The sequence below is a fragment of the Spea bombifrons genome, chromosome 1 (genome assembly GCF_027358695.1).
Source record: "Spea bombifrons isolate aSpeBom1 chromosome 1, aSpeBom1.2.pri, whole genome shotgun sequence".
Lineage (NCBI taxonomy): Eukaryota > Metazoa > Chordata > Amphibia > Anura > Pelobatidae > Spea > Spea bombifrons.
The window spans coordinates 33804046-33829650 of record NC_071087.1 but is presented as its reverse complement, the minus strand read 5'-3'; the positions used below and the strand labels follow the sequence as shown (position 1 = coordinate 33829650).

At 36.6% G+C, this 25605-nt stretch overlaps 1 protein-coding gene across 1 annotated transcript; it reads left to right on the top strand.

Annotated features, from left to right (window-relative positions):
* The first annotated feature begins 3102 nt into the window (after window positions 1–3102).
* Window positions 3103–21128, top strand: GUCY1A1 (guanylate cyclase 1 soluble subunit alpha 1). The gene is made up of 8 exons (XM_053460279.1): window positions 3103–3485; window positions 6271–6335; window positions 9401–9504; window positions 11425–12131; window positions 14902–15387; window positions 18854–18997; window positions 19891–20045; window positions 20880–21128. Exons 1-8 carry the CDS (start codon window positions 3222–3224, stop codon window positions 21061–21063), a joined length of 2109 nt encoding a protein of 702 aa, XP_053316254.1. The 5' UTR covers window positions 3103–3221; the 3' UTR covers window positions 21064–21128.
* The last annotated feature ends 4477 nt before the right edge of the window (window positions 21129–25605 follow it).

Genomic DNA, 25605 nt, shown 5'->3' with positions numbered 1-25605 from the left:
TTATATACAGTACTGTGCAAAAGTATAAGACACGTGTGAAAAAACACTGCAAGTAAGAATGCTTTCAAAAATAGACATGTTAATAGTTTATTTTTATCATTTAACAAAATGCAAAGTGAATGACCAGAAGAAAAATGAAAAAAATCTAAATCAAATTAATATGACCACTCTTCTAGGTTCACTTGCACACAGGTTTTTAAGGAGGTCGGCGGAGAACTATAGTTATCCTGTGTATTTAGGCAGCCTCAGTTGCTTATCTCTCTTCATGTAATCTCAAACAGACTCGATGATGTTGAGATCAGGGCTCTGTGTGACCTTGTTCCTCTTTCTGCTGAAGATCATTTTTAATGACTTTCTTTGTATGTTTGAGGTCATTGTCACGCTGGAGAATAAATGTGGGGCCAATCAGATGCCTCCCTAATGCTATTGCATGATGGATATCTTCCTGTACTTCTCAGCATTGAGGAGACCATTCATTTTGACCAAATCCACAACTCCATTTGCAGAAATGCAGTCCCAAACTTGCTAGGAAACTCCACCATGCTTTATTGTTGTCTGCAAACCCTCATTCTTGTACTGTTCTCCAGCCATTCAACGAAAAAACTGCCTTTGGCTTCAGCCAAATATTTTGACCAGACTTCTCTGGATAGTAGATGGGTGTACCAAGGAAGCATGATGCGCCTATCTGCTGTACTGAATAGCCTTGGCTTGCAGGACCACCATCAGCAGCAACAGCAGGACTCCACCATTGGATACATACATCCAGCTGCATTGTATTGTATTGTATTGTTCCAAAAATGCAGTATTTTGGTTAATTGATCCATCAGAATATGGAAGGAGTAGCAGGACACTGGGTAAAAACTGGAAGACACGCACATCTAGAACCCTAAAGCTGCAGTAGAGAGCTGTCTGAAATCTATAGATCTATAGATGCCTGCCTCACACATCACACTCTGGGGTGTCGGTCATGTCTTGCATGTGACATGTCAGCTCCTCTATCAGCCTACTGATCAGCTTCGCAACCTCGCAGCTGCAGCCTCCAGTACTGGTTGGGGAGATCACGGATCTCTCTAACCAGCCCAACAGGGCCGCGTGGTGAATCACATTGCTGCAAGCGCATCTATAGGGGAGGGGGCGAGCAGAGAGGCCATCTCCCCTGGGCTGGTCTTCAGGGGAGTGCCGAGGCAGCCCTATGAGCAGGGCTGGTTGGGGAGATCATATTCCCCCTTTAACCATTCCAACATTACGGAGTGCGAGGTCTGCCACTCCAGGCCTCTGCTTTAGTGCTCCCTCATCACTTAGCGCCGGCAATTGATGCCATTGATCCACTCTGCATCAATAGCCGGCGCATAGTGATGAGGGAGCACTATAGTGGAGACCTGGAGTGGAAGACCTTGCGCTCCCACCACAGGATGGAAGATAGAAGCTGATGGAAGATGAGAAAAGTAAGAGATGAGCAGAAAGGGGTGTAAGGGCTGTGTATATGTGTGTGTTTGTAAGCTAGTGTGTGTGTAAGGGCAGTGTGTGTGTGTGTAAGAGCAGTGTAGGTATTTGTGTATGTAAGCTAGTGTTTGTGTATATGTGTGTGTGTAAAGGCAGGGGAGTGTGAGTACAGTGTATGTGTATACACATTAGTATGGACAGGCTTGTGTAAGGGCAGTGTATGTGTATATGTGTGTTTATGGGCACGTGTATGTAAAGGCAGTGTGTACGGGCAGTGTACATTATTATTTATTGTTTTATATAGCACCATCAAATTCCGTAGCTCTGTACAATGGACGGACAGGACACAACAAGTAGTATGTAACATAACAATTTGACAGAGACAACAGGTGGGGAGGGCCCTGCTCAAACGAGCTTACAGTATATGCGTGTTAATGGGCAGGTATGTGTAAAGGCAGTGTGTAAGAGCAGTGTATGTGTATCTATGTGTGTGTTTGTAAGCTGGTGTGTTTATTAGTGTGTGTGTGAGAGCAGTGTAGGTATGTGTATGTTTGTAAGCTGGTGTGTGTATATATGTGTAAAGGCAGGGTTGTGTAAGGGCAGTGTATGCATATTTGTGTGTTTTTGGGCAGTAGTGTGTAAGGGCAGTATATGAGTATATGCGTGCTAATAGGCAGGTGTGTGTAAAGGCAGCATGTATGTGTGTATTTATGGACAGGTGTGTGTAAAGACATTGTGTAAGGGCAATGTAAATAAAATAACCTCTGTAAAAAAAAATAGGTGGGGGGCACAATTTTCCATTCTTGCCTCAGGCGCTAAGGGAGCTAGCTACGGCTCTGTGCCCCATTAATGCCTATTCCCCTCTGCCCAATGCGCTGCACATCCCAATGTTCTGCTCAGAGGCTACGGCTACTTATAAGTCACTGATATGTGCCCACACACAGTCCCTTCCCACATTACCTCATGAAAACGGCTTGTAATGGCAGTGGCTGCATGTGTCACAGATGACAAATCGTACCAAAATGTCAGGACTTTTGCACCTTGTTTTCAGCTGTTTTGGGGATAGGCCTCATTATTGGAAATTTGTACAAACCGGTGATTCACCTTAAAAAAAGAAGTTTTAACAAACCTGAATGAACAAGTCTAATACACATACACTTTAAAGTCATTCATAAATGGAATCAGATGGATGAAAGAAAAAAGAGAAAGGAGTATTTAGAAGAGAGAAGGATAGCCAGAAAGAAAGGGAAGGTGCAAGAGGAACTTGGCTAGGTGGGAAAGTGAAAAAAACAGACATATACAGATGTAATTAGAACTTTCTTTACCCAAATAACAATACATATGTATGCATATTTGCCTCAAGCACATTATTAAGAGGGTATTCCACAAGTGTGTTGTGGTTTACTTTGTCTCACATTTTCTAGATGTGATTGAGTCAACACACACAAACGCAGCTCCATCATTTGGGCTCTAATGTCTCTCCATCATATGATATGAATGTGTCATACAGTTATATATCATGTACATACCGGTAATAACATGTGCAGAAGAGCGGCAGAGAGGTCTGTGTGTGTCCCTATGCTGCAGCTTGTAGGGTACCCTCCCCCTATCTGAAGCTGGTCCCCGCCCCCCAGACTCCAACAAGCTTTCACAGAGAAACCTTCCGAGCTTGAGCCGAGAGTCCTGGATCTTTAGGCTGCAGAGGAATTGTTGCTCAGGAAGACACCTGGAGATCGGGAAGCAGAAGGACCTTCACATGAGCTGACAGTGTGGACAAGATGTTCTGCACCAAGCTAAAGGACTTAAAGCTAACAGGAGAATGTCCCTTCTCTCTCCTTACACAAAGCCAAGGGTCGGAAGAAGGGGATATCGAAGTGTCCGGGAATGCTGCTGCTGCTGCTGCTCTTCCCATCTGCCAAGAGGTCCATGAGAACATCCCCAGAAGGGTGGTCGAGGAGGGACCCCCACAAAGAAAAAGCAGCCGGAGCAGGGTTTACCTACACACTTTGGCAGAGAGCATCCGCAGGTTAATCTTCCCAGAGGTAACCTATACACACGAGTGCATCTTTATATATATATATATATATATATATATATATATCCATATATATATATTAAATTCACTTCGCACATTTAGCACCAGATTCTACTTCATTTATACAACTACGAGTCCGAGACTCCGAACTGATACGTTTACAAAATCAAGACAGAAAAGTAAACATAATCAACAGCTGTCATCCCACTGGACAGTTATATTATCTGGTTGGAAGGGGTTAATAATAATAATATTAATAATAATATTACAGCTTTAAGGGCAAATGTAGAATATTTGGAGGTGTTGTATTTCTGTTTTAAGCCATGTTTACTTGTGCCATTGTCAACATTGTACTACCAAATTCATCTGTCAAGAGATCAGGGTCTACTCATTTAACAAATGGAATTCTGCTTTTCCCATGTTTACCCTTTTCTAAAATATTTCTTTCAGCAAACAGCATCATAAATATTTTCTACTGCTTTTGGCATAGTTTATTTTTGTCCCCAAATTAGTATGCCTACTAGCTACCATCACATTGTGTGAAACCCCTCATCTCACTGCATTTCTCAGCTGTTGCTGAAAAATATACTCTATCCAGCCCTGCTTGAAATTAGTTAACACTGTATGTGCCAATGGATTGTGCGCAGTATTAAAATCCTCTATTTTTGTTGTGTAGAATCATGTAAATGTGCAGCATTGCATCTGAAATCCCTTAAAAGGTACAGTGTTTCTATGCATTTGTTGTGAAATACATCATTTGTGTTATTACTTTGGTTGTGTTCAACATATTAATACCAAACTCTTACCACAATCGCTTTTATTATTACGTATTGAGATATATAGCACCATCATATTCCGCAGCGAAGTACAATGTGTACATATTGTAGTTTCCCAGTGTTTTTCTTTTATTGACAAATACAGTTCTTGTTATTGTAAATAATGATGAGTGCCAGAAACCATATGACATGTGACTTATATTAATTGGTGTATAGAGGTTTAATAAAATGTTTACCGAAGTTTGGTATGGTTGATATCCTATAGGTTAAGGGTGAAGGGCTCTGTAGCTAAGAATTCACATCTCAGACATAATGTGTAATTACCGATGGGGGGCTTTAGGTTATAACAGCTGTGCTTAATTCATGTTATGCATGTGATGATGCAACTTTATAAGCACACGCTTAAAGGAATCTAATTATTTCTGCGCATAGTGAAATTACTGCCACATACAGTAATTCATTAGCGAATGTATAGACGGTATATCAATCTGACCCTGTCTCATTTTAATTTAAGAAACATCCTTTTAGTTCTTGTGTTTTTATTATTTTATTTTTTATGGTTTTTTTTTTGTTTTTTTTCCTGCAGATATTACATTTAACGCATTCCCATAATTGAAAATATTGGTCCGTGGAACAATATTTTCCTGTATTACTTATTTTCTGTTCTGATAAATGAAAAGAAAGTACCATCGTTAACTGTTTAATGTCCTATGGATATAGAAATTCATGTAGCGAAATATCTTAAATACTGTTTTTTCTATAGCATATGAATGTGATATTATTTACTAAATAGTTGCATCACTTTAGTGATCCCTCTATACAGATCAAACTCATCCTTGGACATACAAGCATTTTATAGTCTAGGGCTTTGTTTTTTTTTAATCTTATTATTCATTGTAGCCCAGGCCTTTGTGTAATGATTGGGATAGTTAATGATAAACACAAGGCAGGCTGAGAACTGATTCAGAGACACATATGTTTGTATTTCCAAGTGTTTATCTTCTATGAAGCCTTTTGTGTCTCACCCTCTGATAACCAAATAAGTAATGAGCATCAAGGAATTAAATACGAATCCCGAACGTCCATATTACATATCTAAAATATAGCATTTCAAGATAATTAGAATTAAAGTCTATTGCGTAACCTCCATGTTTAAAATTAGCCAGCACGTTCAAAATTCATTGAATACTTTCTGTTTCGTAATTCATATATTTAAAGCTATTGTCATTTTTACCTAAATAACCATTAAAAGGCTTTGGTTAATTGCTCCTCCGTGAGTTTTCATATTCTAGACGATCCACTCCCATATTTGATTCGTACTCCAAAGCTCTTCTGTTGTGTCAGACGGAACTAACATCTTTGTAATGTCTCGAGCTACGTGTCGAAGGTGTAAATCCTCTTTGCTGTTGGAGATACGAAGTACGTAATGTGGAGCAGGACTGTGTAATTCGTGTTGAAATATTTGTGAAAAAGATGGCATTCATAAAAGTGGGGACTTTACTCAACCAACACTTGCTATATACATAGAAACATTGTATTTAATGGCACAGAAGAATCATTTGGTCCATCTAGTCTGGCCATTTTTCCTGATGTAACATTGAAACCATAGATGGCCCATGGCCTCGTCTTCCTCGCCTAGCCCATGAATGTTTATTTACTGATTTATGTGTGGCATTCGCACTCTTCTATCAAAAATGATGACTTCAGCAAGCAACCTAACTTTGCACATATAATCATTTGTGTGTGTGATGTCTAGTTCACACAAGGGATATCTACTTAAATACTTCATATTATATATATATATATATATATATATATATATATATATATAAAATGCCTTCTTTATTGAGGCCTTGGTCACTCATTATATATAATGTCTGTTTCGCTTTTTGCTTTTTCAGCAGTTTATTTTTACATGTTTAGTATTACTTTTTTTACATGTTTAGTGTTACTTATTTACATATGTATTTTGCAAACCTTTCATTAATATATATATATATTTATTTCATGTTGCAGTTTGAAAGGCTGAATCTTGCTCTTCAGAGAACAATTACAAGACTGAAAGTTAGAGGGTCAAACAGGTATGCTAACGTATCATTATCACATTGCACATAAGTCTATAATATTTGCTAGGAAATTACACATAGAAACGAGGTGTGGAAATCCTGCTCTCTGAAGCATGCAATTTAATAAGCATTAATTTATTCCAACTACTTATGCTGCAGCATATCATCTATAAGGCATATAAATAAAATGTATATCCCTTGTACAAACAATAATTGTATTTGTCAACCCAAGCAATTATTTTGAAGGTACTCAGTTTGAAAGTATTTTATCTGTAGGAACATGAGATTTTGGGCAAAATGTGGCAGGACATCTTATCCTTGTGATATCTCCTCCCAACACCCTTTTGAAGGCAGCTAAAAATCAGAGGATGATAATGTAACAAACTAGAAGAATGGGGAGGAATAATCAACTACATTTTGTGAACAGGAAGTTGAGTTGTATACTCCATGGTATACATGTAAAATAGGATAATTATCTGTTTATATTGGTTTTTTTTTCTTAATTCACTACTACACCAGCAGATTAATCAGATGGGCTTTGGGACGTTCATTAAATTACAGGGCCTCTTAGATACCTGGAGAAGACCTTCTTTATATGCTTGCTTGACCTCAAGAAATGCATTTTTAATGAATTATAACCCTTTGGACTGAGGTGTCTATAGTCAAGCTGGCATATTCAAAATCCTAATCAGTTTTCAGCCATTGAGGCCTGGAGTTTGACAATGAATTCAATATATATGTTGCTTTTTAGATTGTGTATATGACATCTACAGCTTTTTGTTTAAACCTCCACCAAAATTGTATCCTTAGTATCAAATTAAATATTTTCCTTTCTTTTTTTAAAAAAAAAAACTGTTTAATAGTTTTTTTTGCATAAAATAGGTTTGTGCAGCTGCATAGTTGTCATGTGTTGTCTACTGGCTGTTACCTTAGCCCAATCTACTATACAAATACTCTGCCTTGTGATCAACAATGAAATGGCTCAGTCTCAGTCGACCAGCCTGACATTCTGACTAATGAAGGTCTATGGAGCAATGGACTTCATTATATAAACATGACTTTATTAGCATTGCCGTAAAGAACCAACTCAGTGTGGTGAATGAGCAGGGGAAGTCTCCCCTTCAAATCTACCGATAAAGGAATTTTACTTTTTGTCAGTGGTATTTCTGTATACAGCAATGTTTTTTATGCCTAAGAATGTTTATTTTCTATACGACTTTAATTGTTAAAATTGCATAGTATCTAGGTATAGTATAAAACAAAGGTATGTATGAGATCTCCTCCGTACCCCTTTCTGACTAGCGTAGTAATTCCCATTCTATAGCCAGGATAAAAATAGATCTGCATAAGTCTTCATAATGCCTCAGTCAATGACCTGTCTTCCAAAGCCATCTAAGCTCAAACTAAGCCCATTAAAAGCCACATATTAAACGCTGGAAATGTTTTGCAGCTGTTTGAAACGGTTGCATTTTGGGAATGATATTATGTTTTCTTTATGACGCTAATAAAATGTTTTTTTTTTTTTTAATTTCACTTGGAACAATTACATGTGTGTATCTGAAATATGATACCAATTTAAATGTTCTAAAATAGACAAAAGCATAAACTGCCCGTTGAATGAAGCTTTACAGCTATCATACCTGACTGAATGTGACGCGTCGGAAAATTAAACAGAACTGCATTCCTGGTGGTTCATAAAATGACTACCTGGAAGACTCACAAAGATTTCTCCATTCAATGACAATACAACAGAATGCACAATAGAATCGAGACAGTTATTACAACTGTAAGACAGCCTGTGTCATTCCATCGTATCCGCATAGATCTGGTATTTGAAGCCACTCGCACCGTTTATTTTAATAGCCCAGGACGGATTCTACTGAATGATTTTCTCTTACGTGTTCTGCCCCGGTGTGATGAGGGGCTTTACCCTCACAGTCCTTGGTCTATAAATGAAATGGTTTAGATCTGATGGTCTCACGTCATTTCTAGCAGGACTAGGAGCCCTCACCTTTATTAAGAGAGTTAACTTTTTTAACACTTTTAACATTTTCTTATTTTTCTCTGTTTGTCCTAAATTTAGGTTAAGGTCTCCCACATTACTGCCTATTTGCTTAGTTCTCTTTAAGGAAGGGCAACATCAAGCATACATAAATTTTGCTTAATAATATGTAATTATATTTAATGTAATCAAATGTGCATGGTGCCATTTTGGCAAACTTGTAGATTGCATGCTCCTCTAGAGATACTAATTACCCCCAACATGACAGCACAGCGCTTCCTTTGTGTCTCCGGGTAGCTGAGGCTGAATAGTAATAAAGCTCAGTAAGTTGTCGCATTGAATGCAATGTGAATCGGGAAACTATTATCTAGGGATGGCCATTTCTGGGGATAAGATGAAGAAATGGAAATACACACCAGAGATTGAAAAATGTTATAGTAAATGAGTCTGTGTTTGGAAGCCCAAACAGAAGCCCTTTTTTCCCAGCTTTCCTGGGTCCCACATTACTTGCTGCCCCCCCAATAACATTCCAAGCCAAATATCCATATGCCACAGAGGATACCATAGCAAGCTCAATGTAAACTATTCTTTCTTTCACTAGCAATTAAGCTACTATGTAAAGTCTATGGAAGGAGCACAGGAAGGCCAGATTTGAAATAGTGCAGATTCTTTTATTTGCCAAATGTAAATGTAAAATGTGAAAAAAATAAAAAAAATGTTAGTCCAGATTCTATAATGAACCAATAGACATTGCTTTTATATGGTGTCTAAACCTTCTGCTCAGGTGCAAGAACTTTGTAGAATAACATAGCTGGGGTGGTTTCTTTGACTGTAGTGAATGAACACCACGGTGTTATGATGTAGGACAAGTCATTAGTAGCATTGGAGTTAAAAGCTAGTAGGACTCGTATCACTAAGCATGGAAGCACTGCTATCAGTCAAAGCCACAGATTTTGTAATATGATTAGGCAATTGGTTCATCACACCCTTTTTGTCTAAGAATATGGAGGATGCTTTACATCTGTCATCTTTACATCATTTCACCAAATTGTAGAATATTTTATTATTTCTTTTGCAGAACGGCTTGCATGAATTTTAAGCTTCCTGGCATGATTGTTTGTGGGAAAGCTATAGGAAAAGAAGATTTTGAAAAAATGTTGATTGATCAATCGAATGCAGCAGGTAAGTAACACATAATTTTCTATGTTTATCACTATATTGGTTATGTTTCATCAATTGGAGACAGACTCTCGGCTAACGTTATTTTTCATAAAGTGGAAAAAATACATTACTTAGAAAGTGTTAGATAAGTGGAACAGCGCTTTTCAGCAAAATCGGTAAAGATTATCACTGTGGGAAAGTTTAATGTGCAAGGAATAGGTATTAGATCACAGATTGAATAAAGTTGGGAATTAGGAATGGGCAGATTAGATGGGCCAAAAGGTTCTTGTCTGTCATAGAGTCCTGTTTCTAAAAAGGGAATGGTTGGTAGTGTAAGAATGAAAGATGACATAAGGAAGAGAAGACAAGAGTTACCAGAAAAAAACATGAATCTAATGAAGGAATCTAAGTTAACCAAAATGTATAATTGATACTTGTAAGAAAACATAATTCACCCCTACCTACTAAGCATTCTGCTTTGTTGGGCCAGAGACCCCACGGACACAGGGGATCATAGGAAGATCTTTCGATCTCCCCTGATTGGCCCACTGAGCCGCAAAGTCAAAACCAATCAAGGTCTGTTTTATTGTGGCACAGACTTCAGTCACAGCTTCAGCATGATCACGTACCAAAGTAGCGAAGCTGTGTGCCAGAACAACATATCACCTAGTACTTATATAGCAACTCAAAGTGCTTTATTAAATTAATCGACAGCTGAATAATAGTTGGTATTTTTACCCAATGATTGGTGCTCATTCTTCAACCTCGGAAGGAAGAAGGGCTGAGTTCACCCAGGATTGAAACTTGCGACCATGAGAATAGGCTCTATAGTAAGGGGCATTTACCACCTGTGCTATCTCACCAGCTTGTTGTGTTGTCATACCGACATTTTTCTTCGTTATATCCTGAGGGGTGAGGTTGGAATGCCCTGCCCTGCCCTGCCCTGGCCCCACCAGTAACTCCATCCTGCCTTCCATCTAGCTTTATCCACATCTTTCTCTAGCAACAACCCATTTTGACCACTTTTGGACACCTTATATTGAGACGTATGTAGAATACAGCAGTAGATACTAGGTCATATGCTGGTAATTAAGCTGTTGTACACATTTAGAGTGATATGGGAAGAGGACCAGATAGCCCACATTTAGATTTCTGTTGCATTTAGACAAGGTAAGTGAAAAACCTGTCCATCATTTTCTCTTTTGATGAGTAGAATTGATTGTTTTAAATATAGATTTAATATTTTACGAAATGACTGAAATGAAAGTGTTGAAGATAATACTTTTAATAAATTACTCATTATATGAAACATAGCATAGTAAAACTTTAACATGGTTGATGTTACCACAAATAAAACAATGGGACTTTATTTTGACAAATGCACTGATATAAAATGCAAACATAAGATATTAAAGGAAAACAAAAACCTGACCAGATTGAATCTGAAACAACAAACATTTCATATGTTAGGTCCAAGTAATAATTAACATGCTGGCGACTCTTTATGTGTACTAGGTTGGATTGTATAAGTTCCAATCAAAGTACATTTGACATTAACATAGGTAGCTGCTTCCCAGTTTCTGAATGTTTACTTTGATATCTATCTTTATAACATATTATTCATTACTTCCCAAAACAGCTCTACCTATGGTCAGTAGTTCTACAGAAGTAGGAAATTACGTTATGATTTAAGATATAGTCTTTGATATTTTAGCTACATCTTCCCTCGAAGTGACGTCATGTAATTGTTTAATCTTTTACTATCATGAAACAATTATAGATTGATGGGTTTATTGGTTTAGCATGTGGGATGTTGATCTATAATTTAATACAAAATCATGTAGAGGAGAGGGATGTCAAAAGGGTGTAATGTGTAATGAATTGAAGAAGTTTTTACATTTCTTTTTTTTAAGTATCTTTTTAAATGTTCTACGATTCTAGGTGTGCCTGTAGAACACGTAAAAGCATCGCTAGGCGAGGAACTGTTCAGAATCTGCTATGATGAAGACGAGCATGTTTTGGAAGTAGTGGCTGGCACATTAAAGGACTTTTTAAACAGTTTTAGCACTCATTTAAAACAGAGCGGCCAATCGCGAACAGTGGAAGAGAGTGGAAGACTGGAAGAAGGTTCCATTTTGTGCCTAGAAAAAGATCAAGATTTCTTAAACTTGTACTATTTTTTCCCTAATAACATAACTCCATTAATCCTACCTGGAATAATTAAGGCGGCAGCTCATATCCTGTATGAAACTGAAGTGGAAGTGAAATTAATTCCACACCGTTTTAATGATGGGAATGATTTTATTAAGGAACCGTACTTACTTTACTCCATACAAGTCAAAAACAAACGCCCATCCTTATCCCCTTGTAAACCCCAGCCTTACGTTGCTATACCTTCCTCAGTTTTCTGCAAGACCTTTCCCTTTCATTTTATGTTTGACAAGGACATGACCATGTTACAGATTGGCAATGGGGTGAAAAAGCTTCTCAATAGAAAGGACATCCCTGGAAAAACCAGCTTTGAAGAACACTTTGAAATCATTTCTCCCAAAATAAGGAGTACTTTTAGTGGAATCATGACAATGTTGAACATGCAATTCACTATCAGAGTTAAACGATGGGACAACACCATAGAGACGTCATCAAAGGTGAGAACAAATGTTTATAAGTGAAGATCAGTTTATTATTGATAATTGGTGTTGTACCAGCCGTGCTTTGGACACATTAAATAAAAAACAAAATATTTTTTTTAAAAACTTGTTTTCAACATGATTCTAGTAATACAAGAAATGGTGGGATCTCCCCATAGCATTATACAGGGCCTACTCATTTACTCTTGCAGGAGGGCTCACCTCATAATGCATAGGGAAATCAATTAAACTGCACAAACTCACAGAACCTCACATACAACTTACAACTGATTCTGGCATGTTTGAGCCAGCTTGCGTGGTAATATCTTGTTCAGCATAGTTAGTAATGTAATGCAGTGTAAAGCGGCAGATGATTACAATCTACAAGTTAGATCATCTTGGATTGTGTGGAGATAATCAAAGTACCATTGGCTGCATGTGGACTGTTCTCTACATGCCATGTCTCATGTACAGAACATAAAGCATGTTACCATGATGTTATTTTTTTCTCTATGTGATAAAAGAAAACTCATACAGAGAAAGAAACAAGCAGGGACAGTAATCTCTGTGACAATAGTGGTGCCATTGCGACACAATTAGAAGTGCACAATATTATCACTGCCAGAAAAACAGCACCAATGACACAGCTATACCAAAACATAAAATAAACTATACAATACTATTTAAACATTTTATGTCAGTCAATGGTCTGAGTTCAATGTTAAATATCAACCTCTTACAAGTAACAGAGAGACATACATACATGATATAAAAAAACATTGATCCACTTAATCACAGTTTATTAATCTGGACCAATATCTCCTTTTTTCTCATTTTCTTTCCATTGCAATTCATGTTAGAAGTGCCATTCCCTTACTTTTAATATACTTATCTTGGGCATTAATTCCAGCCTAATACATATTGTGAAATACTCACCCTATAGCAACATTATGTATGTTACTTTATTGATCTAGATATACTGTCGAACACATTCTCTACCACCCTGTGATAGTGTTATCCTTTCTGTCCACAAAAAAAAAGAGGTTGTGATGTGAGAAAACAATACAAATAATAACGGTACAATCGTGCCTGGTTTTCTGCACATGTATAAACCCATTCAGTGATCTTTTCAATTACTATACAAGCAAGGGCTAAGAATAATGAGGATAATTCCAAGTACTAGAAATAGTTCCATTGTTTATCTATCACCCCTACTGAGTCACAACTGCAGATACTCTATTACTGAAGAAATCTGGAAATGCCTTTCAGCTCCATGTTCTGTAGTACTTTCTAAGCTACAAGAACATACTATAACAATATATATATATATATATATATATATATATATATATTGGTTAACGTTACTTTATTATATTATGCAGGAAAGGGGGTATTTTAGGAACCCCTATTTAGATAGAAATACTGATGGTTGTATTATTAAACATTGAGAAGTAAAATAGATAATATGGGTTAAAACAAAGTAGCATTATCAATTGGTAGATTTTTATTCAATGCCAGATTTTCATACATTTTCTTAGCAAAGTAAGGCATATAAGTATCGAAAGTATGTGTTGTATCTCCATTTAGGTTCCCTTTTATTTTGTTATTAGCCTTTTGGATGAAGCTCTAATAACCTTCAGCACCTAAAATATATAACAATCATAAAACCAGGGGGCAAATACTTTTTTTTTACACAACTCTATTTAGAACAAGCTGATTAAAATCCCATTACCATAGGTTAAATATTTCTATATGACCAAACAATTTGGTTAATGTCATGCATCCATGGGCTTTGGTTGGAGACAAATTCCCTTTAAAAGTTAATTCACGGTATTCAATTAAAAGAACTCTTGACTACCCTAATAAATTTGAAATGCTTTTCACAGATTATGCCATATTAATATGCAAGATGCGCAGATGTGGAAATTAGTTGAATATTCATTCTGAAAATACACATTTGCTGATTTTATGCTCATATAAGACTGCACAGAATTTCATGGTTCACTTGAATACTTAATATTAAAGCTATAATTCAGCACCTCATTAGGCCTGGAATATAGAGAACCCCTAATGGAATTTGACAGGTTTGCAGAGAGTTTTAAGCACATTTTCCACTGAATTACATTTGATTCTATATTATGGAAAAAAAAAACATTTCAAGTTTTATTGACATTTATATGAGATATAATGAGTGAATTTGCATATTTTTGATATCATTCACTGTAGGATTTTGGTTATATATTGGTTTTTAGAAGGAGTAATATGCTTTTTCTGAAAATGTGTCTTTTTTAGTGGTGTATTCAGGCTGGGAGCTGTCCTAAGCCTGGCCAAGGCAGCTCCCCAGCCTTTGTCACCACTGACCTCTGTGGTGCTGTCCTTTAGGCTGAAAGCCAGAATATGATGTCATACATTGGCGCTCTGCATCTTAAGGACATGCAATGCGGATGCGGCATACTATGGAGACTGTGCAAAATTATCTCTATAACCAGCACCACAGAGCCTAAATGCTTAAAGGCCTATAGCCCTGGCTTTAAGGCAGAATGGCTAACACTCATGGGATCTGCCGCCCTAGGCTTAATCAACCTAGATCAGAATACGCCACCAAAGAGTGAACCTAACAGGTCCATTAAAGTGCATATGATGGCTGGCGTGTCCCTTTAAGATCAACAAACATCCTTCTGATGCTCTCAATGCTTATTCCTTTAGGTCTCTTTTGGGATTGTTTGTGTTCCAGCAAACATTTCTTTCTATAGTAACCTATACACTCTTCTTGTCTTGCTTTTTACAGATCATGAATCTAAAAGGGCAAATGATATATGTTTTTGAATCCAGTGCCATTTTATTTTTGGGATCACCATGCGTGGACAGACTAGAGGATTTCACAGGACGAGGGCTGTACCTGTCAGATATACCCATCCACAATGCCCTAAGGGATGTTGTTCTGATTGGGGAACAAGCACGAGCACAGGATGGATTGAAGAAAAGGTTAGGGAAGCTTAAAGCTACTTTGGAATTGACACATCAGGCTCTAGAAGAGGAAAAAAAGAAGACGGTTGATCTTTTATTTTCAATTTTTCCTGGTGAAGTAGCTCAGCAGCTATGGCAGGGTCAGACTGTGAACGCCAAGAAATTTAACAATGTATCGATGTTATTTTCAGACATTGTAGGCTTTACGGCAATCTGCTCTCATTGTTCAGCAATGCAAGTCATCACAATGCTCAATGAACTGTATACCCTTTTTGATTATCAGTGCGGGGAACTGGACGTCTACAAGGTAAAGTACTTTTTTTAATGACTGTTGGCAGCAGGCGTTTCAACGATCCCATAATGAGAATTCAGAGTGATGTGCATGACGGATGTAAGGATGTATCAGCATGTGATGTTTTAAAACTGGTCACTGGTTTAGACTTTAGTCTACCTTCTCAGTAATGATCAACGTAGTGCAGAATTACTAATTTTCTACCAACAAACTTTGAAAATGACCACTGTTGCCAATGTGGTATTTTGAGTTTACAGCAGAACTATACTATAAATAATTATTATAGAAATGAATATTAAAATGTAGTATATAATTTATTTTGCTGTAATCACTCCATTTTGATTATCACCAATTGAGTATACAACATGTCAACATGGAGAATCCCACAATTGGTTAAGGTGTTTTAGTTCCCATGCATGCTGCTAATTGAGAAGTAAACAGGTAACTAATATATACCAACTGCAAGGAATTGATTCACTAAACCATGTCTAGTAATTGGTAGATAATATGTTCACCTTGTCTGGTGTGTGAGTTATATAATAATTGTTCAGCTGGTGGTTTACAAGTCTAACGTCTCCAGTAAAAGACAAAACAGGCAAAAAATGCATAACTAACAGGAGCTAACAGTTTTCACCCTTACACACATAAGCTCTGAATGGTATCTGTGGCTAACCCTCCATATGACTGTTGACCAGTGGGTGGATGCAAGTATTGACATGAACCAGGCTAGCTAAAAATTATAGGAATGGAAGCCCCATAGCAAATGAAGAAACAGCTGAAACATTCAAGCCAAATTTTTATTGTAATTATGTCACAAATTTAATCTGACCTATTTCGAAAGCTGTAGCCCATCTTGGCAACTAGCAATCTCAAAAGGAAACTATAACTTGCCGCAGGTAGGAAGAGAGTGTCACTGTGCTCTGCAGGTCCCCATGCTTTGTAATCTCCCACTACACAAGCTTTGATATGAAAAACACAAGAAAAGATGCAGAAGAGATCAGCCTATATTTCATTAATAACTGCCTGGTTTATTCCCAAAAAACACAAAATACATATGTAGTTTAAGGTAGGCCTGTCACCTACAGATTCTATATCTACATTCAAATAATTCAGACGATTTTATTGTTTTTAATAGTGCATTGGCACCACATGTCTCCGTGATGTCTCTGATGTTGAATTGTTTGTGTTTCCATGAGTATCAGAACAGTTTGGTTATTACATTTGGCGCTTCATAATATATGAAGGCTTACAAAAGTATAAATATTTTGAAGGATCCATGGGTCAGCTTACTTAGAAAATGTACTGATCAGTGATTAGTAAGAACATTTATTTCCCAATGCATCCAAGAATTTTAATGTCCCTAACCCCAACAGAAACAAGGCAAATCAGGATTGCCACTATGGCTATGTATATGAGTATATACCAGGTGGGCAAGAAGAAAGGATATGTGACCAATACCGGTTTACCTTTCTATGTTTGGCACGGTTCATTATATTGTATGAAGCATGTACTTCAGACATTCTATACAGTTCAAACAAACTGTGAAATTTTTCATACTTAAAAGGCAAAGCTATTAAAATGAGCAACCAGAAAAAGTTTAAACAGTTTTGAAACACAATCCTCCTTTGTTGGATTAAGAGGCTTTGAGAACAATCCATATAGGTGATGATGATATGTTTGATCGTTTTAACAGATGTTGGAATCTTGGTAATTTTCCAGGTTCTAGCTATCATATTTGGAGAAGTCAGCAATGTCTTAGAAGAGTAAAGCGTTTTCTGAGAAATTTGGGATTGTTGAAAACTAATTGGCTAAAGTCATATGTGGAAATTGTTACTAGCTTTGATTTAGGATTTATTTTTTTTGATTTCTCAGTCTTACCATCATTTCTCACCAGTCTAGGAATAGAAATGATGTAGCTTATCAAGATCATGTCCCGCAAAGGAGTCAACTGTTGCCCCGTTTCCTAGAACACATTAAATATAGTCTTATTGCCTCGACAATAAAGACGCAGCGGTTCCCATGGCCTCTCTACCCACTGGAGAACCTTTCCATATTAAACACTATGCAGAATGACTTGGTTCTACTCATTTTAAATTGGTAACCTATTCGCCTGCTCAGCTAGCTAAGACCCTCCGTCATTCTGGATTGGTAGTTGGGTGAAGTAGCATTTTATGCCCCAAGATAAATGGAGTTAATGATGTGGACCTTATATAAACCAGGGTGTTGTGGGTAAGGGAATGCATAACTGAACCAATACTGGTGCGATATTACTCGGTATGCAAATACCTGCGAACTTTCTCAACAAACTGATTGCAGGAATCTTCAAACACCAACAACCTTACCACGTTTATCACAAAGACTCAGTTGCAGTGGTTCACAGTGACAACCAAAAGGTTCTGTTTAAGGTCTTTATAAAAGACAAACTGCTTAGGAGATAAGTATACTCTGAATTAAGTCTCGTCTATTGAAGTATGTCAAACCTTAAGATTTCCTAGGAATTCCTACGTGCATAACCTTCTGAATGCGGGTAAGAAATTTCAGTAAATGGATTTAGCTATATTTGTTACACTAACTCACTGTAAATTGATACCTAAACCAATACCTGAACTGTTTTTATGTATAGACAGTTTAGTGTAGCAATTATAGCTCATCCTTCAAACAGTTAAGTTTGTAATGTCTGCGGCAGTGTTTTCGTCTTTGTCATCCTCTCTGATGTTTTCAACTGATTAGCGCAAATGGCCCCATTAAACATCTGATGCTGTGTCTCCTGCATTGCCCGCACACCCACACAGACATATATTTTAAATTAATGGCTTCATAGTTGAAAACTGGAAAATGTCAGGACATACAGGACACTGATGCTACAAAAAGAAATTAAACTGCACAGCCGTAATGCCTGATGTCATTGTCTCTGAGGAACAACGTGCATATTCTACGTGTTTCAGAATGTCTTTATGGCCTATACTCAAGCATTAATCAAATTGGTAAAATGAATCATATTCTTCACTAGGCTATTGTTTTTTTGTTGTTGTTTTTTTTACCATATTACCTAATGTGGCTTGTTTGATTCAAATCTTTATCCACTGATCCCGTTGGCCATAAGTATTGCGGTCACAGTCATCACTTTGTATCATTGTTACCATTATTATGTTTTGTTGCATTCTGTTATGTTTAGCCATGATATAGCCCTAAAAATGGCAATGTTTGCAATCCTCTTAGAAAGAATTACCTTACTGTCTGATTGTCTCTGCCTTATCACAGATAATAGAGAATTGTTCCGAGTTGGCACATATATGACATTTGATTTTTTACAGCACTCATTTGTCAACAGTTGAGATGGTTCCAAACATGGTAGATACAATAAAGCTGCTAGCGGCACTGAATGATAGTTTTTAAGTTACTTTGGTAGTAGCATATGGTCATTATTGTTACATACCTTGATTTTGTGGGTTTTAGAAGCTTTAATTGTTTCTGTTTTTAGGTAGAAACAATCGGCGATGCATACTGCGTGGCTGGAGGATTACATAAAGAAAGTGAGACACATGCCTTTCAAGTCGCTCTTATGGCTTTAAAGATGATGGAACTCTCAAATGAAGTGACATCTCCCCATGGAGAACCTATCAAGGTCAGCTTACAATAACGGTTTACATTCTGTTGCAGAACTCGCAAAGGTTGTTATAAAAAAAACAATCCCATTGAAATAAACAGGATATGAAAAAAGTCCTGAAGATAAGGAGAACACATTCCATGGGACTTAATCTGAAGTTGTTCTCAATGATAATAGCAGCTATTCACGTACATCCCATGGTAGGCTACACAGAGTTCTCCCTCTTCTGGAGAGTGGTGGCTCCATGATGGGGTGAGTCTAGCTGCTTATAAGGGTAGAACTAGCTATATAAAAATATACATATATATATATATATATATATATATATATATATATATATATATATATATAAATACATTGTATATATAATATTGTTTGCCATGACGTATATTTATAGCTTATATATTTATAGAGACTTAAAGCGGATGTTATTAAGTCTGGAGTCCTTAAAGTGACAGACCATGTGGTGCAAAACCAGGGGCAGCGGGCCTTATTGGGTGATCAAGCATCACTAGTACACTGCTGCTGTACTGATTGGTGAGATCTCTGATCTCCTTAACCAGCACAGCCTCCATTGGGAAGTCGAGAGGGTAACTGACAAATAACCCTTTGGTGAGATACAGACACCATTCTGTACCTCTCCGCCACTCTCTGTCCCTGTCCTGTTAGACGGAGGGGTAAAAACTATCCCCGATCTCTAAATATCCTAGGTAGGGGACTGAGGTCCAGCCAACCATGCTTTGAAACTCAAAAAGCGCAGCCTGTGGAAAAACTGCATGTGTCTGGAATATTAATCAATTATTATGTAATTTATTCAAAACCTCAGATGTGGTTTCATAAGTTGTGTAGACAAATCAAAATAAAACAGGCATATTTGGGGTTGATAACCATATACATTTTTTTTCTTTAAGATGCGTATTGGGCTTCATTCTGGCTCAGTCTTTGCTGGTGTTGTTGGAGTAAAAATGCCACGTTACTGCCTTTTTGGAAATAATGTAACTCTTGCAAATAAATTTGAGTCATGCAGTGTGCCAAGGCGGATCAATGTAAGCCCTACAACATACAGGTAGGAATAAAGAGGTATCCTCATTGGTACAGTTGTTAATACATGCGTCAAATGTGTGATAAAAGTGTGGCACAGTTAATCTTTTTAAACATTGAAAAATAATTATTGCCTTAAATTAAAAATAACAACAGTCCATTAACTCTCCTAAGCAGCATGAACTCCTCTTTCCCAACTTTCTCAAAATGCGTGTTTGGGTCCATGCATTCTACCACATTCAAATGAGCACATGTGTTTTGCTTTATAGGTGGCATAGTACAGTACGCTGCCTTTGTATGTTCACTTACCCATAATTGCTGAATCTGTACACATGCTAGTTGAGCTCCAATTCAAATAAGTGAGAGTTACATTCTCATGCTGCCTCTCAGCTCACATGTGCATGAATGAAAGGGGAAAACATTCATATGTTTGAATGCAACAAGGTTCAATTGTGTCATGTTGCTTCTTGGTGGATATAAAACCCATAAAAAAATTTTGTACATTTGTACAAAAAATTGTACATTTGTTCATTTAGGTACCTAGAAGTTTTATTTTTGGCCTTTGTTATGAATTTGGAATTGTTACGTAATTGCGAGATACATTTTTTTCAACTTTTTTTTTTTTTGTCCAAACCTCACCTCTCTTAAATTGAAGGTGGAAATAATGGAAATAATTATTTTAATATATCAAATTGCTATTTATTAATTCTTGACTATGTATGAGTATATTTGTTCGGGATCCTAAGAATGGATTTATTTGGAGACTTCGTATACCTCATCTAAGAATGTTTTTTATGTAAGCAAGTTGGTATTTTGCATGTACATGTTGTAAATAATATTCATCCTTTTCTTCTTCCAGTATGCTTAAGGAATATAAAGGATTCAAGTTTACACCCCGGTCTAGAGAAGAGCTACCACCAAATTTCCCTGATGATATTCCTGGTATCTGTTATTTTCTGGAAGGTTCTGATCAAGAATTGTTGACCAAGATTTGGTGCCAAATAAAGACTGTTCAAGAATTACATTTCAGTAAAGTAAAATGATGCATGCAATTTTGGGGTTTCGCTGATGAAATTCAAATGAATAAAAAAAACATCCATTAGTGAGTTATTATCTCAGTCACTGTGTTAAGAGGGTGGAACGGTTTATTTGCAAATGTTCAAAAATATTACACTGTTCTCTACATTATTTCTACGGCTATTTTTTTAATAGTTTTTTTTGTTTCATGTTTCGTCCATCTTGGGAACTTTTTGGAATACTTAAAAAATTGCCTATGAAATAATAACATTTGTTGCCATAGAGAAATATAACCCAATATATAGGTGATAATGCAAATAAGAAATGGAACTATGACTAAATATGTGACATCCAGTGTGTAAATAACTTTCATAGTGCTGTGGAGTTCAGTTGTTCTATTTAGTTCTATTGACTTCATTGGCATCTGCAGAAATTTTCCATGGTGACACATAACGAAAGTCAAGCAATGAGTTTCTATCAACTCATTATGTTTCCTAATTTTACCGACATTAAGTTCTTTCTTTAAGGCCACTTATTTTCTTAAAATTTGCCCCTAGGTTTTTTTCTTGCCTTTTAATTACAAGTGCCCTGTTTTGCTTGTGTCTGTAGAAAACAGTGATTGTCTTTGTTTTACCTATACCTTTTTATTTATCTGAAATTCAAAAACGTTGGTTGGTACTGAAGTATTTACAATGTTATGATTCCCCCTTTGTATAAATTGTCCGTAAGATAAATGTGAGGTTTCCAGTCTTAGAAATATATTCACTTTAGTGATAGATTTAATAAGGCTGATAAGAAAACTTAAATGATGTAGCATTTAACATTGTATAAAGGGTATTGGATGGATATGCTCACCAATATGTATTTTTTTAACCGCCTCGTTGCTGGTACGTATGTGTGTATGTATATTTGTCAGTCTTCTATACACACGTGACAAAGAAAATATATTTTATGTTCTAAAAAATAACTTTTTTTACAAATTAATAATTTATAAATGTTAACTGCTTAAAATTATATCCAGACTTTATTGTCTTCTGCTCTAAATACATAAATATATTATAACATAATACAGAGTCTTCCTGTTCATTTTGCCAAATACCAATACAGTAAAGAATACGCAATGAATTTTTATTTTGGTATATCGATATTACTGTATATTACACTTTAGTGCTGTACCAGTATGTAACCAGGAAGCCTTCGGTTGACCAGTATACTATTCAACTTATAGGTCAATAGAGATATATACATATATATGATGTTGTGTAAGTTACACTGCAATAAATACTGTGGAGCAAAATGTAATTGACAACCTGTGGAATAAGTTGCTGTATTTTTATAGCCGCCAGCTTATTATCACTGCTTTTTTTCGGTCTGTTGGAATGTGGTTTCACTTTTGGTCCCTGGAATGTACTTGTTAAGAGACAAGCATACGCTTACGATTTGTGAGCAATAAGCAATATGTGCTCTGCAGATTTTCTCACATTATATTTTAAAATCTGTATTTTAAACTGTACATGTTATAGCAATAAATGTTTTTTTTATGCTATATGTGAAAACGGATTTGGTGAGTTCTTTTTTTACATTGAAGGCCTTAAAAGCAGCTAAGCCCCTCCATTTCACTGCCTGACTACCAGTCTACTGTATCAGTCTTGTTTCCAGCCGAAATAGGAAAAGCATAACTTAATTATTAAGTTAGAGGGCTGTGAAAAAGTATTTGCCCCTTAAGGATTTGTCACAATGAAACACGTTAGATCAGCAAACTAATTGAATGTTAGACAAAGATACCCAGAGTAAACACAAAAGTATTTTATGATTTCTTGTATAGAAGGAAAAAAAGCTATCCAACCCTACCTGGCCTTATGTGAAAAAGTAATTGCCCCCATAGTTACTAAATCAACTAATAAACCACATTTAATTGATTTGATGACTAACGGGTGGGGGGTACTTTTTCACATGGTTTTGATTAACTCTTTACTTTCTTTAAAATAAAGGATCATTTATAAGCTTGATTTTGTGCTTACTCACATTGTATTTGTCTTATGATAAAATGGTTAGATGATCTAAAACATTTAAATGTCACAGATAAGTAAAAAGTAGAAGAAAACAGGAGGGGGGCAATTCATTTTCACAGTATTGTACATAGAGCAACACTCAATGATCCACTAAAGGGGAAAGCTTCACATATATAAAATGCATAACATAAATACTGGAATACTAGATAATGCTTTCGATAAAAAAAATAAGACTGCTCACTAAAAATTGTTGTTCGTTCAATTTATGTCTAGGCCCATGTTTAATTTGTCTGGGCATTTTTATGGTGCTCATGAAACCATTGTCCTAGTGAGTAGAATAGGCACCATGGAGAAGAAAAGTATGGTTCCTCACCAATGTTTTTTTTACAAAGAATGATGGACTAGGAATGAAAAATACAAATAACATCTTTTCAACATCAAACGGCTGATGTTATCAGGATAAACCATTACCAAGCCACTTTTAAGTTTATGAATAATATGTACCGTATTTCCAATCAGCGGTAGAGAGACATTTGACTAAATTCGCTTGCACCTATGACTTCCGCCTGACTTGTCACAGATAATGGTATCCCGATTTGGACATGCAGCGGTGTATTCTTGCTTAGGGAGACAGGTCGAGGAAAAGATGGCAAGATTACCGGAAACCAGGGCAACTAGGGGCTCAGCCCGCAGTCAGATCTAGCTAAGCGACCCCCATAATTGGCAATTATATGTATTGTTTTTAGTACAACTTTACTATGTGTGTTTCTTACCACTTGTCTACCACTATTAAGTGTTTTTATTATAAAGAAAATATATATATCATAAACCAAATAGTTCGGATTTCCATTATTTATTGTCGTTCTTTTCTTTCTTATTTCTTTTTTTATGTTTATGATCTTATGTCCTAAGTGAAACAAAATGTTTTACTTCAGACTGCACTTTAAATAAAAAACACAACTAAGGACGCATTTTTGGGAGATTTAAATCCAGTGTGGTTAACTTTAACTACTACTGGCCTGTTTCCCAGGTGCTGGGTAAATTGAGCCATGTGTTCCCAGGATCTCAGGACGGATCTTTCACAGCACACTAATGAAAATGTTCTCACGGTCTACTATTTGTGGTTTCTGGAAACACCGAAGAGGTTATTATGGTCAGCTTTTCTATTTCTGCCATCCACATGCTTACTGAAGCAATAAGATATGGCAGACTGCCTAAAACTATCCCTGGAATCTTAATGAAAATAACAAAAACAAATTAAACACATAGAGTGAACAAACTTATACAGATAGTTCACAGAGAATGAAGTTAAGGTACTTTCCAATTGTAGATCTATTTTTCTATGGAAATGTATATTCTGTAGGAGAACACAAATATTGCCATGCAGTTGTATTTATGTAATAATCCATTTTGACTAAAAGTGATTTCAAAAAACAATATTTTATCCCATGTCATCTAAAAGACAAATTATCAACACTCTTCTTCATAACCCCTGGTTAATATTAAAAGTGAATGACGTGCAGATAAGTGTAACTCCATGGGCCATATGTATATGGGGAGGATTCTCACGCATAATGCTAAATATAGTACAAACATTCCATTGGTTTCTAAGGCCATTGGTCCAAATTTAGGTCTTTGCTCCAGAACTGCTTTTATATTTCCCAGTTAGCTGTTTGGGAATACATAAGAATATAGCACACTATGGGGAATATACAGAAATCTTAATTCCATGGATTCTCTAAATGAACACAAAAGTTATGGGGCGCAAAAATATATATGGGAAAAAAACTTGAAGTGAATATAGTGTCTTTAATAGATATAAATATACATAGTTATAAAAGTATCTGTAGTATAAATAAAATAAAACTTGATCTGACCAGCAGAAGAACTTACATTAAGTCCAAGCACCCAAAGTGCATTAGTGCATAAATGTAAAACGAGACCACTGGTTCCAGAATAGATAGAGTTCGAATGAGTCCTTCCAAACGCGTTTCGCCAGTTGGCTTCTTCAGTAGAAGTTTTCAATTCAATAAGTAGTTTTCTCCTGTTTCTCTAAAGTTCTTATATCGGTATATCCGGGTAGGTGTTGTCTCACGTCGTCCTTCTCTCGTCCAATAGTACAACATCGTGTTGTGTACGTCATCGCGTACTACGTATCGTCCGTTTTTTCTTTTCTTTAAAAGTAGTTGTGTCGTGTATACTCTAATTTCCGTACACGTCATCACGTTACGCCGCCGCTTGTATTTGTCATCGCGCACCACCCGTCTAATCACGTCTCGTCATCACGCTCCGTCGTACGTTGTGTGCGTCATCACGCACCCCTCGTTCCTTTTCTGTAGTGACCATCACGTCTCATGTATTTTGCCCTCGTTTGGGAAGATCGCATAGTGGTTCTCTCCATGCGTGGGGGATAAAAGGATGCAAATGGTTAAAGGTGACCTAACAGGTAAGTGAATTAACCACTGTGTCGAAAAAACGGGTCGATTTGAAGAAAAAAACGGGACGGAAAGAAGTAACTTAAAGATACAGAAGAAGAACGGATATCCTGGATATGTT

Bases quoted from the DNA above. Each gene is read 5' to 3' on its own strand.
- GUCY1A1 (XM_053460279.1), top strand. From the start codon at position 3,222: ATGTTCTGCACCAAGCTAAAGGACTTAAAGCTAACAGGAGAATGTCCC. The intron at 9,505-11,424 runs GTAAGTAACACA...CTACGATTCTAG, and splicing joins TGATCAATCGAATGCAGCAG to GTGTGCCTGTAGAACACGTA. The intron at 20,046-20,879 runs GTAGGAATAAAG...TTCTTCTTCCAG, and splicing joins GTAAGCCCTACAACATACAG to TATGCTTAAGGAATATAAAG.